Source organism: Dermacentor variabilis, chromosome 6, assembly GCF_050947875.1.
Source record: "Dermacentor variabilis isolate Ectoservices chromosome 6, ASM5094787v1, whole genome shotgun sequence".
Lineage (NCBI taxonomy): Eukaryota > Metazoa > Arthropoda > Arachnida > Ixodida > Ixodidae > Dermacentor > Dermacentor variabilis.
This window is the reverse complement of record NC_134573.1, coordinates 21,529,406-21,544,164: the sequence shown is the minus strand read 5'-3', so window position 1 is coordinate 21,544,164 and position 14,759 is coordinate 21,529,406. Positions and strand designations below refer to the sequence as shown.

Sequence of the window (14,759 nt, the reverse complement as noted above, 5' to 3'; positions counted from 1 at the left end):
CAGGGTGCATGTTTCTAGGTATAGGGTCTATGTAGATCCAGCCACGGATGTCGATCGGGATCGGTTGTTTGGGGCCCTGTTGCTGATGGTAGGTGAAGCCAAGCGTGGACAGAATAAAGCGTCCTGTTTCAGTAAGGGTGAGCCGTTCAAGCTGAGAGCGTTGTTGGGCTTCAATGAGTTCGGAAAGGTTGTTGTGAACTCCCAGTTGGTTGAAGAGTTCAGTGCTGGTGCAATGCGGTACCAGTTGAGGTACGAAGCAACGTAGGTAATGTGGCATATGACAAAGGATTGGACGAGTCGGAGTAGGCTTTCTTCTTTGAGTCCCCCTCGTCGGTTAGATATACGTTTAAGAAGTCGTACGGTGTTTTGAGATTGGGCACAGATCTTGTTGAGAGCCAAGGCATTGGAGCCGTTGGTAGAGATGGTGAGACCGAGAACCCGGATACTAGAAACGTGTGGGATAGGGCTGCCATCTTGAAGGCGTAGGGTGATGGCGTCACAGGGTCGGTGATCAGATTGGTGCTCGGGCGGGCGACCCCGCTGAATGGGCTTGTATAGCAGAAGCTCCGATTTAGCCGGCGAACAGCGCAGTCCGGTCCCTTGGAGATAGGCTTCAACCATGTCAATCGCCGTTTGGAGGGCTGATTTCACTTGACCACCACTGCCTCGGTACGACCAGATGGTGATGTCGTCGGCGTAGATGGTATGGTTGATATTGTCGACTTGTTGCAGTTGCTTGGCAAGGCCAATCATGACTAAGTTAAAGAGCATGGGAGAGATAACTGAACCTTGCGCGGTGCCTTTGCTGCCAAGGGGAAGCTGGTCTGATCGGAATCCCCGGCCGAGAGGGTAGCCGTGCGATTGGAGAGAAAGTCACGAATGTAATTGTAGGCTCGCTCTCCAAGGTGGAGGTTGGAGACCTGGTCAAGGATAGCTGAATGGGAAATGTTATCAAAGGCTTGAGTGAGGTCGAGTCCGAGGATGGCTTTCATGTTACGGGAACGATCGTTTAGCACTTGATGTTTGAGCTACAACATAGCGTCTTGAGTAGAAAGGTGAGGGCGAAATCCAATGATGGTGTGGGGATAGAGAGAGTTGTCCTCGAGGTGACTGTTGATGCGTGCTAAGAAGGCGTGTTCCATCACCTTGCCTACGCATGAAGTGAGGGAAATGGGCCTTAAGTTATTGAGGCTAGATGGTTTGCCAGGCTTTGGGATTAGGATAACTTTGGCAGTCTTCCAGGCAGCTGGAAGGGCACCACTGCGCTAGCAATCGTTAATCTAGTCAGTCAGATGGGACACGGACTTGTCATCGAGATTGCGAAGGCTTTTGTTAGTGACCCCGTCTGGCCCTGGAGCAGAACGACCGTTGAATTGCATCGTCTGTACAGCGCTAACACGCGCTTTTAATAACCCATGCATTTGGTAACTTCGTTGACTAGTGTACGCGTTTCCAATAATAAATTCTCAAGAAGAGTAATTGCGAATTTATTATTGGAAACGCGTACACTAGTCAACGAAGTTACCAAATGCATGGGTTATTAAAGGAGCGTGTTAGAGCTGTACAGACGATGCAATTCTGCTGCATACGCCAATGAACTGCCGTTGCCGCTGCTACTTTTGCAATTTTAAATTCCCCGAGGGAGCTGCTTGGAAACGTACAAAGATAAAGTCTGACTAACTTTTCAGCACTTTCTTTTTAATGTTGCGAGAGAGAGGTGCCACATGATATATTTAAAGGCAGAGCAGCGCCAGTCAAAGTAGATGAGCACTGGCGGCAAGGGCGGGTTTAGTCCCGTGCGGTGTAAGCATAATAAGAAAGAATTCAGTTGAGTACAAAATTCACATGCAAGATGGGACTACGTTGTGAAACAAACAAATCACTCGGCGTGTTAAGTCTGCTCGGACATCATGGATGTGTGATGACTTCCCAAACGTGACGCGAACTTTTCAGCGAAAAATGGAACAAAAATACCATACGCAGCAACTATTAGCAATTCTCGTCCTCAAGTACATATATTTTCTAAACACATTTCCCAAAAAACCACAGTATCTAAGATGCCCTCGGGCGAAAAGAATAATGCTGTTAAAGACGCACTTGCTTGGTATCATTCCGATAAGACACAGCGTGATTTATACCCTTTTCAAGCGAGGCAGGGTGGAAACCTCGTCGCTCAAAAGAATTAACAAGAGAAAAACGTGAAGTGCGTGACAGCTGGTGCGAGGATTTACCGAGCCACATAAAACCAGCAATTTCAGTTCTTGCAAACTTGAATAGCTTTAACATACAACACAATGCGCTCGTGCAGTCGTGCTGCCTAACTAGCGCAGTGCGGTAAAGAAGCGGGAAACAAGATAAACGGCAAACGGCATTCCGAACTTTAGCGGAATGCCTTTAAACATCATGCTGCACTGTAGACGAGCTTCATCGCTTACGCGTCTAACTATGACCGAGTGGAAAAAAAACACCGGCGCGAAAAAGGAAAGGATGAGAACAAGAAATTCCCCGCAGAAGCGACGATCCATTGCTACCGTTGCTCCCGCTGATGAAACTTTGGGGGGAATGATTAGAATCGTATCGCCGGCACGTTTTCACCGGTATCTGAGCTTCCCACTCCGCAACGATTCTTCTTCTACATTCCTTGAAGCTTTGGCCACCCCACGCATGCGAAGGGTGTTGCCTATTTTGCTCTGAAAACATGAATAAGACAGAGAAGCACTATCAACGACACAACAAACTACGGCGCGCGGCTGGCTCATCTCCCGTGTGTTCTGCGCAAGGCCGCCACCAGTGGCGCGTTGATCGGCGCGCACTACGCCTTTAGCGCATAGTCCAAGCATGCGGCGTGGCCATGCAAAGTCTTACTGCGGCCTCAATTAGCCTGCGTGGTTTTTTTTTCGAAAGAACAGGATGAAAACAGATCCTCTGTTTCTCGGTCTCGCTCGTGCCGTTGTCTGCGGCGCGCTCATCCGTTTTACGAAAATTCCGTCCTCATAGACCGAAACTTTTCACTTTTCTGGTGGTGATGGCTGCTGGGGCCCGACCATCTTTCCGAGCCCCATATATATGTATATATATAGAACGAGAAGAGAGGTGGTTAACCGAGGCGCCCGATTATTATTAATCATATTATCAGAAGCCAACAAACAAAGACATCAAGGCCAGAACATGGGAAATTGCTTGTACATAGTAATTGAATAAAAGAAGTGTTAAAGTACTGGAAATGAAAGCGGATAAAAAAACTTGTTACAGGTGGGGAACGATCCCCCGTCTTCGCATTACGCGTGCGATGCTCTACCAATTTAGCTACCGCGGCGCCGTTTTCCCATCCACTTTCTGGGATATTTATATCTTAACACTAGAACTAACCTCATTTCTTCTCGTTCAATAACGAGGGTCTCGAATCGGGCAACACTGTTGCCTTCAGGTAGCACGTGTGGTTTCATTGGCCTTCACCCAAAAAGATTACGTACTCGTGACGCCTTCGGCAGAAAGGATGTTCCACATCCGCCGCCAAGGTTTGTGAGTGGTGACGCTGGCTAACACTCCCAGGATTCGACCATGGCACCCCACTAGCGCTGCAGCTGATATATCGCTCAAACGCCACTGCATGAGTCTCGCGTCTGCGGGCTTCTACACAGAGTCGTCATTTCGACCCGCCACGGTATAACTTAGTGGCTATGGCCTGGCGCTGCTGCTAAGCTCGAGGTCCCGGGTTTGATGCCGATGACCGTATTTCGATGGGGGCGCCATACGCTCGTGCGCTTAGATTTAGCGGCACGTTGAAGAACCCTAGTGTGTTTAATTCGGGGTCTCTCGTTCATGTGTGTTCTTATAGTCATACCGTGGTTTCGGCACGTAAAACGCCTGAATTCAATTTTAAATGTTTAAGCTAGTCATTTGCAACCAGTGTCTTATCTCTTGCTTGGCTTTCCAATTTCCCCATCGTACACAACTAAACTATGACCTGGTGTTTCAACGAACACTTTCAAAAATGTTTCAAATTGCCTTGACAAATACGACCATTCTAGTCCATACATGAGCGTGGTCTACTCGAAGAGGAGGACATTACTTGCACAAAAAATAACATGCCTAATCGAATAAATAGCAAAAATTAACTAATGACTTTTTAATGAATCACCAATGGCGCATATTGCAGCTTACAGATTCTAGCTGGGGAGATTGCAAGGTGGATCAACATGGAACGAATTCTCAGGATGACACCGGTTTCGAGACGTTAATTACGGAACTTTGCGGAGGAATGCATTGGCGTTTCATTTACTTTCGGGTTTGAATGCATAAAATGACTCTTTGTTAAGAAAGTAAGTGGAACGACAATGCATTTTTACTGCAAGTTTGATGGCGCATATCTCGTAAATGGTGTCATCCACACAATTCTTTTCAAATGGATATGCCTTGCCGTCTCAACCGCTAAGAGGAGGAGGAGGAAATAAAGAGGGAAGGCAGGGATGTCAACCAGCAAAGTGTTTGGTTGGCTACCCTCCTCTGGGGGACGGAAAAGAGGAAATAACAACCTATCGTCCTCACTCATCTGCTGTGACTACAATTTAGAGCTAAAATGGGTTTGTGTACATAGTTCCTCGGTTAAATCAGTATACGGCATTTGCTACAGACCACCAGACAGTCATCCGCTTTTTTGTGACCACCTTCGCAGTTCCCTTACAAGCATAAAAGATAAATTCCCCGATCCGCCTATTTTTCTTTTGGGTGATTTCAACTACCCTCACATCAATTGGGCCCTCCTTTAAGCAACTACTCAACCGCCATTGAATGAATCCAAACAATCTTACAGTCACACAACTCGTTAAATATAATCTAGGTACCTTTTTGTTCCGTCAAATCAATTACACACGATGCACTAGCTTGTTACCACAATCTTCTCTATTAAGTACTAATATTACCAGGTTTGCAATAAAGAGGAACTTCCTTTTACCTAAAATACATACTAATTATGGCAAACAGAGCGTCCATTTTTCATCTGTCGCATTCTGGAACACACTACCATTATACATAAAAACACTTAAAATTCACGAATTCAAGAATCAACTAAAAGATTACATTCTGTCGAATACTGATGCCTAGTCCATACTCACAACCATTCTTTCAGGGTGCCTTCATTTCATTTTCAATGCCATACAGCTACGTTTCTGTTTCTGCCTCACATATACATTCGAGTTAACTAATTCTACTGTGTTCTTAACGTCATCTACGCAGTTACTTTATCAGTTGTCTACGAGATTGTGTTACAGTGCTCTTTTTCATGACATTTATGCATATGTAATTCTTCAATCATGGTATTCATACTAAAACTTGTAATTTTTCTATGTTAACAATTTGTTGAAAACTGCTGTACTTTTGTTTTATTACGTTTACTTTGTAAAGGAGGTCCCATTGCAGTCTTTGACTCCGGGGCCTCCTCCTGAATATTAACAACTTGTAATCATTCTAATGATCTCAATAAAAACCGATTCTGATTCTGAAAAAAAAATTGTTGTCCAAAGTCTACATATGGACAACGCGCACGCTGCGCATCCGCTTGCGGATCGCTACACCACCGAGCCAGCATCGCACAGCAACAGCCCGCACTGTCGACATACTTCTTCGACCACTGCGAGCGCCAGTTCAGGGTTCAACTCGACGTCGGTTGCGCATCAATCGCTTCGTGCTATAACAAGGGGCGACACATTTCCGCGCGCCATAGGGCACGGCAGCTGGCCGCAGGGGCACATGGATAAGCCTTTTGTATTCACCGTGCAGGTAGGAAAGCACTTTAAAGGTTGCATGCATTCGAACGAGCTTTGTTTAGTTGTGCTGCCGTGCCCTGGGCTGCTGTGTGAACTAATCTTTGACATAGTGGATCTCGTCAAATTACTGCTACTAGCTGGAGATATCGAAACAAACCCGGGTCCTGATACTCCCGAAATTTCGCGGAAACTACAACAAATCCTGAAGGATTTAAAAGAAATTAAGGAACAGCGTTTAACCGCAATAGACAAGAAACTAGAGCTACTTGCAAGCCTAGACAAAATGATTTCCTCTTGCGCAGAGAAGGCAACTAAACTAGAGAAAGTCGTTTCAACGCTGGAACTAAGACTAGACGACCTTGAAAACCGCTCCAGACGATCCAATCTAATTGTGTATGGTTTGCCAGAAGAGGAAAAGGAACATGAAGACACATTACAACTTACAGTAAATGAAAAAATTATCAAAAATGTCCTGAAACTCGAAGCTGTAAGTATCGAACATATTCATAGATTAGGCAGGCCGGATACCACTAAAACAAGACCAATAATTTTTAAACTTCTCGACTTTAGAGACAAAACTAAAATCTTGAGAAACTGTTTCAAGCTAAAGGGGTCAAGTTTTTCGATCTCCGAAGATCTTTCGCCTCGCTTACGAGACTTAAGAAGGAAGTTATGGAATTCTGCCAAACCAAGGAAGGAATCCGGTGATAAAATTAATCTAATTTATGACAAACTACGAATCAATGGCGAAATGTTCTACTGGGACGAAGAAAATAATAATGTAGCTCCTTTGAAGCCAGGTTCCGTCAATCGTGATCCAGAAAACCAGCAACACGGCCCTCAAAGCCTGCGTTCACGCCGAGCTTGATATCCGACTTATCCTTCTTGAACATAAATGCCCGTAGCATATTAAAAAGAACGGATTCCCTCGAAGCCTTGATTCGTGCATATGAACCTGACTTTCTAACACTAACAGAAACCTGGCTAGTAGCCGATATTAAAGATGTTGAGATAGCCCCTGCCAACTACGCTATCATCCGGGAAGACCGGACAACACGAGGCGTGGCCATTCTAGCAAAGAAAGAAATCCCGTTTTTAATGTTACCGGGTGTCGCGGGCGTTGAGGCTATCTTTTGTAAACTGCGCTTCGCATCTTACACTGTTGTCGTAGGCTGCGTCTATCGCAGTCCTTCTTCCGGCCTCGACAATGTGCGCCGATTGCATGAATATACTGAGCAATATGCATCAGGGTCCAGACTAGTAATCGCAGGTGATTTTAACGTTCCTGAAGTGAACTGGCAAACAATGCAGCATCATTCACCCTGTGCGGATGTGTTACTTTACTTTATGTTATCGTTCAACCTTACACAAATTGTAACTGAACCTACACGTGTACAGGGATCCAGCTGTTCCATACTAGATCTAATATTCCTCAGCAATCACTTCATAAATGACGAAACAAGATTAAGCTTACTAGATGGTATTTCGGATCACAAAATTACTCATTGCACTATACCCCTTCATGACAGCGTTACCCCTCAGCAAATCATCGCTTACCCCGACTATAGTAAAGCTAACGACACTAGTATACTTGATTACCTGATTAATGAATACCACTCGTTTTTGCAACTTTCCCATAACAGCAATACAGACATCGATACATTGTGACTCGCATTTATAGTCATTATATCTCATTGTATAACCAATTACATACCAACTAGAAAAAAGAAACTTACTAGGTGTAATTCATGGATAACGCGTGACGTTATGCATGCGAAACGTAAAGTAAACCGAATGCGAAAATTGCTGAAAACTAACCCTCAAAATATACGCATGACAATTTCAGCGTAGCTATCCAACTTATGAAATCAAAAATTAAGACAGCCAAACAGTTCTACTTTACTAATACACTCACAAACGTTTTGAAAACTGCTCTCACAAAGTTCTGAAGCTACGTTAACCAAAAGAATCGTAAGGACAACGAAGCCTCAAATGAAGATAACAGGAACTCTGCTAACTGGCTTAACGACTACTTCTGCTCCGTTTTCATTGAAGACAACGGCACACTATCACAAGTAGGCTTCTCTAGAAATAAGCCACTAGAGCCACTCACACTAACCGAAAAAGGCGTACTTAACCTACTGCTTAACTTAGACCCAAAGAAATCACTAGGACCTGACAATATTCCAAATGCATTCCTTCGCAGATACGCTGAGTGGATGGCCAAGTACTTATAAAGAATTTTTAACAAATTAATCTCCTCAGGTACCCTCCCTAGGGAAAGGAAAACAGCTAAAGTGAAACCAATTCATAAATCAGGAAGTAAAACAGAACCCGCTAAATACAGACCAATCTCACAAACATGCACTGTTTGTAAACTACTAGAACACATGATCTTAAAGCACATAACCAAACACCTTGAACAGGAAGAAATACTAACAGATTGTCAACATGGTTTTCGCAAAGGAGTTTCCACAGTCGCACAACTAATTGAGCTTGTCCACGATGTATCGCTAAGTATTGACCAACAGAAACAAATCGATCTAATCTTTCTAGATTTTTCAAAAGCTTTCGATCGCGTAACATATAAGAAATTAATTTATAAACTTGAACTTACCTTGAGAAAGGGCCTTATTCTGAACTGGATCAAAGACTACCTTACTAACCGCACTCAGTTTGTAGGAGTTAACCAGCAATATTCCATGAAATCTAGCGTAAGATACGGAGTTCCACAAGGAAGTGTTCTGGCTCCAGTTTTATTTCTCATATACATTAATGATCTGCCTTGTAATATTCTAGTCAACGTTAGACTTTTTGCTGACGATTGTGTTCTGTATCAGGTCATCAATTCTTATAATGACCATGTGGCCTTGAACGACGCTTTTTCACTTGTGTACAAATGTTGAAACAAACGGCAAATCACTTTAAATATTAAAAAAATCAGCTAGCTTATCAATTACTAGAAAGAGCTCGCATCAGAATTTAACTACACTATAAATAACGCCACACTTAACAAAGTGAACGAGTACAAGTACCTTGGCATAACATTAACACACGATTTCAGATGGGAGCGCCGTGTTAACAACGTTACCTCGACCGCACAAAAAAAAAAAAAATGGTTTTTCCTAAACAGACGTCTTAGACTAGCACCCCCAAACACAAAACTACTAGCGTATAACACATTCGTCAGATCTGTATTAAAGTATGCTAACGTTGTTTGGTTTCCTTTCACCAAAGAACTCATTAACAAACTAGAAGCAATTCAAAGGAAGGCACTAAGATATATTTACAACAAACAGGTTAAGAGACTCACCCACAGAATTGCTAAAACAGGCGGGTATACTGACCTTACAAAAACGAGCCAAGCTTGCACGATTAAAAATTATGTATCAACTTATTCATAATGAATTGAAAATAGACAGTTCCAAATACTTATCTTTAGCATAATCACGACTCACCCGACATAAACATTCACTATCATTAAACGAACACCCATTTCATACGGAAAGTCATAAGCATTCGTTTTTCCCTTTAATGACACGTGAATGGAATAAGCTGGACCCTAGTATTACAGACAGCCCATCGTTAACTATTTTTTTGACATTAGCCGAAGATGAATTGCGTGCTTCACAATTAAGACGTAGCTGTGTCACCATTTATTTTTGTGCCATTTTATTTCATTAGATTGTGTACATAATCACAATTTCTTTAACGACACCTTAAACGTATCTTCTGGATTACTACCTCTTGTGTATACCTCACTTTTATAACTTGTATTACTTGCCATTACTGAGAAAAGACGGGGAATGCGGGCGATGGAAATTCAGGAAGATGAGAAAAACGTGAACAAGGTGAATGCAGGAGCCAACGTTTCGACAAGTGGACTTGTCTTCTTCAAGGCGACGTATGCTTTCCTCGCCACAGTATATATAGGTGGGGTTCTTCTAAAGGGCAGAGGGTGTGAGGCGGGAGGACGCGGAAACGAGGGAAAATGTGTTAGCGTGTCGGATTGAGAGTAAAGGAACGCTGTGTACAAGGTCAAAACCAGGGCACCGCCCCCCCCCCCCCCCCCCCCCCCTACCCCGGTCTGTCAACGCACGCGCGTTAGCCGGCGTGTCAAGCGCGTCTGACACGCCGGCTGGCTTTGACCTTGTATACAGCATTCCTTTACTCTCAATTCGACACGCCAGCACATTTTCCCTCGTTTCCGCATCCTCCCGCCTCACACCCTCTCCCCTTTAGAAGAACGAGGAAAGCATACGTCGCCTTGAAGAAGACAAGTCCACTTGTCGAAATATTGGCTCCTGCATTCACCTTGTTCACGTTTTGCTCATCGTCTTGCCATTACTGAGTACTATTATTTATTTATGCAAATTGTTTACCTCTTTTCCTGTTGTAATTATTGGTTTCCACCATTGATATTTGACAGACTACCTCATTACCCCTCGTTACTCTTAAATTTAATGCTATGTGTTATTGTGCAATTTATGCCCACCATTTTGTTCACCTTTGTAAATTTTCTACCTTTTTGATTACCTCTTGTTTTTTTTTCGTAACAGTATTCCAGTGTATTACGTTACTTTTCTGCCTACTACATCGTCTGCCTCTGCTAATTTCATGTCTATTATGTGTAATATTAATATTGCGCTAAATATTATTGTTACATTGCAAGATAAATATGTATGTCCTTCCTGTTATGATCCCTGATGGGATCGACAGTATGAATAAATAAATAAATAAATTCCTAGATTTGGCGCTAGACTTCAACCTCCATCAAACAATAACCACCCCCACTAGTGGCGATAACACAATTGATCTTTTACTGACCAGCTGCCCTGATGACATATCAAGTGTGACAATACTGCCCGGAATTAGCGACCACAACCTTCTTCATGTATCCCTCTCCATACCGCTAAAAAGAAGATCACCTACGAAGAAATTAATCACGGACTATAATAGAAACTTTGAACTAATCAACTGGCTTTTATGAACACTTTGAAAAGACCTACGCAACCCGTTCTATGAATGCCCATTGGGAACTCTATAAGAACGCGTTGCTAAGCCTAAAAAACAAATATATCCCTACAGTCATTATAAAGTCTGACTCAAATAACCCATGGTTTAACAAACACTTAAAATCACTGCTTAACCGGAAAAAATGCCTCTACAGAACCGCGAAGAGCAAAAATACTCCAGAAGCATGGGAACGACACCGCCTCTGTGAGACTGAATATATTAAAGCATTAAACGAGGCCAAGGAGAAATTCTTCTTTGTTGACCTGATCACAATGCTTCGCTCAAACCCAAACAAATTCTGGCATTTCATCTCCAAGAAACAACAAGCTAACCAAATAAACCTAGTTGACTCAGATGTTGAATTAATAAGGCCTAATAATTCCGCAGCAGCCGTAAACGAGTTCTTCACGTCGGTATTTCACGTCCCTAATCCCTACACTATGGAACCTTTACCTAGCTTCTCGGCAAAAACAATGCCTAAAGTGCAAATAAACACGGATGGCGCATCTAATCTAATTCGCTCTCCTAAAATATCATCCTCGGCTGCCTGCGATGACGTAAACACCAAATTACTTAAAAGCACTATAACTCTATATACTAAATTTTCGTACCGTATATTGAATCAATCTTCAAACACAGGAAACATGCCCGACGAATGGAAAAAAGCGAAGGTAGTTCCCATTTTCAAAGCAGGAACGCGCGATAACCTTGATAATTACCGTGCGATCTGTCTAACCACTGTCCAATCTTAGCTCTTTGAGCACATTATAGCATCTAACCTAATGAGTTACCTAGAATTAATCAGCTTTTTTTACCCTTTACAACACGGTTCTCGCAAATCTCTCTCTTGCGAAACTCAATTAGCCGAATTTACGCACGACCTACCACTACACATGGACGATCACTTTCAAATAGATGCAATATTCCTGGATTTTTCAAAGGCGTTTGATCGCGTGTCTCACAACAATCTCCTCGCAAAATTATCGTCCCTCGGTATCTGGCCCGGAATTATCAAATATATTGAAAGTTTTTTAACAGGATGCATTCAGTTTACCCATGCTAACAATTTCAGTCAAGCCTTACCAGTGTAACTTCCGGTGTTCCCCAAGGCACAGGTTTATCGCCTCTATTGTTCTTGATTTACATAAATGACCTTCCCACTAACATATCAACGAAGCTGCGGCTTCTTGCAGATTATCGCTTTGTTTGTACCCCTTCATACATCTAGCGACACAATCGCCCTACAACACGACCTTGACACTATCGCTTCTTGGTACGAAAACTGGCATATGCCTCTCAACCTCACTAAATGCAAAGTAGCATCCTTCACGCGCAAACACACCACCATACACCACACTTATCGCATTAACTCTGTTGACCGCACGTGTACTTACAGATATGTAGGAGTTCATATGACGCCATCACATTCATGGGTGAAACATATTCAAACAATTCGCTGAAAAGCTTCACCCACACAAGGGTATTTACGACGTAGCTTAACATCCGCATCGTTCGAAAAAAAGAAAACTGGCGTATTTAACGCATATGCGACCCAAACATGAATACGCATCATCCATCTGCCATCCCTCGCAAGCTTATCTCACCGATGACTTAGAAGCCGTAAAAACCGGGTTGCTCGCTTCATTAATTACGTCGCAATATTCGAGACATATCAGCGTAACCACCTTAAAACAAACTATGTCTCTTCCATTGCTTGCTTAACGGCGCGTAGCTTGTCGTCTTTGCCTTCTTCACACTTTCTTTTACTTCACCCAGTCAGGACACGCCCTCTTGAAACGCCCGTTCAGAACATCATCCCGTTTATCTCATACTCGCCCCTTGGCGGCGATAAAGTTCCGGACTACGGCGACGAGCAGCTCATTTCTCCCGCAAGCCGTAATGCTTTGGAACGCACTCCCGGATAATATTGTTTTATGCAGCGACAGCAAAACATTTCGCGAAAAACTAAACGATTTTGATAAGGCCAACGTGACCACCTCAATACCACACTTGTCTGATTAATATTTATTTATTGCATCGTTGGTACTTTCGATGTGCTCCATCTCCTATCTTTGCACGTTCGCTTCGGGCCCTTAGGGTTGAATAGATGAGACACGAGAGAGAAGCCGCGGGTGAGCTCGCGCACGCACGAGGAGGGCCTGAGCTGAGCCAAAGGCGTTAGCATAGGCTACCGCTAGAATTTGTAAATATGCCATAATGTAAAGAGCTAAAACTCATTTAGTGAATTTTGGTTAATTAGTCGATCGTGCATTTCATTTTTTTTGCGCAAGGCCCGCCTCTTTGAGTGGAGCAGCTCATGGTCTAGAATTGTGCTACTTGCCACAGAAAATCTTTTCAAACTTTTTAAACTGGTCGCGGAACCATCATGTTACGTCCGTGAGGCCCATGTACATACAAATAATGCATTATATTCAATTGCACCTCAAAGACATGCATTCCGTTAGAAGCAGTAAGAAGTCAATGGAAACACAACGTTATCAGTATAATGGTGTTCGTAAGGGAGCGTTTTGTGTTCCTTCTCCCTCTCCGTGTTGCAGATGTGCTCGTGCAGCCGGCTGTTCTGCTGCTCGCTGGTGTGCGGCGTAGTGGCTGCAGTGCTGGTCGGCTTCCTGAACCAGCCCCCCGACCCGTTTAAGGTCAACTCGACGGGCTACTGGGGAACTGCCAGCATCAAGAACGGTGAGGGCGACGCCACTGACCGAGCATGCAGAAATCGGCTACGTGCGTTTCCGCCGGCGCACCGCGCATATCAAACGCGCACAAGGGGTAGCACGCGCTTTCTACGCTAAAATAGTGATCGCAGGTACGATGGACGTGTGAGCGAATTGTTTCACTATCTTCTATCCTATTATGTAGGCAGTCTTTGTTAGAGATATAATATTTTGTGAAATTTTCAGGGGCGTGAAAAAAAAGCTGGTTTAATGTTCCAGAACAATACAAAAAAAAATAAACATGAAGGTGGCGCACAGAGTTATAAAAAATCCGACACTTTATTTCTCCAACGCTGAAAAGAATGTAAGTTACATTATTGGGGCGTCACAAAATTCCCAGCGGAGCTTCCGAGTCCAAATCTATAGGCACGATTTCACGTTAAGGCATCGATTTCACATGAAACCGTCACGACCGACATGTGCACCAATCTGTATTTCCGCTTGACGCGTCGATGCTTCGCTGTGCAGTGGACGAAGCCTTCCAGACATTGAAGTTTGAGTGCACGTACACAAGTTTTTGCACGCGATCCCCTGCGAGCCTGTTGCGTACATTGCTTTGCACATTTCCGAACTCTGATCAGTTTCTTTCGCATGCCGCAGAAGAAGGGGGAATCTGCAGTACGCGACATACGAGGGGGCTCGAGGGTTGGTTGAAGCAAACTCATTGCCACCCTGTTGCCGGATTCAGGTGCTTTGCGGACTCCCAAACTCCTTCTTTTGACCAAACGTTTAGATACGTCGAAAGGAATCGCATCACAAGAGATAAATTCTGCGGGGAAGCTGCTTTTTTTTTCAATTTCATCCTGAATGAAATAAACGAAACAGAAATTTTCAATATTTTTTTCGACGGCTTACATCTCTAGTCGTTGTACAAGCGAGCCTGCCAAATCCACTCAGAGTCGCGTGCCATGTGGCCGGGGGCGTCTAACAGAAGCGTCAGCTCAAGCGGCACTTGCTTGACACGTACACAGTGCGACGTGGTGCGTGCCCTGCACAGTCACATAGAAGTATTCGTTCGGTGAATAAAATCAGGTCGCCGTCAGCGCTGGCCGTATTGTTTCTTGATTCTGTCTACATTTAGCATCGCGCCGTAAGCATACTTAGAATGACCCACCAACAAGCCCAAACCTTTGTCTTGTGCGAGGTGTTTCCTCGTTCTCATTTCCCTGATGTGTCGTGTGTTGCACTCGAGAGGGCGTTACGTGTTCTAGTACAAATCGCGTTGTAAAGTTTCGCTTCTCAATCG

General features: G+C 43.8%; 1 protein-coding gene across 2 annotated transcripts in view; it reads left to right on the top strand.

Annotated features, from left to right (window-relative positions):
• LOC142584682 (epoxide hydrolase 1-like) overlaps positions 1 to 14,759 on the top strand; it is an 87,708-nt gene that overhangs the window by 28,508 nt on the left and 44,441 nt on the right. For both annotated transcript variants that reach the window (XM_075694869.1, XM_075694868.1), the window contains exon 2: positions 13,340 to 13,481. In XM_075694869.1, the coding sequence (XP_075550984.1) occupies positions 13,340 to 13,481 (142 nt within the window). The remainder of the gene's footprint in view (positions 1 to 13,339; positions 13,482 to 14,759) is intronic.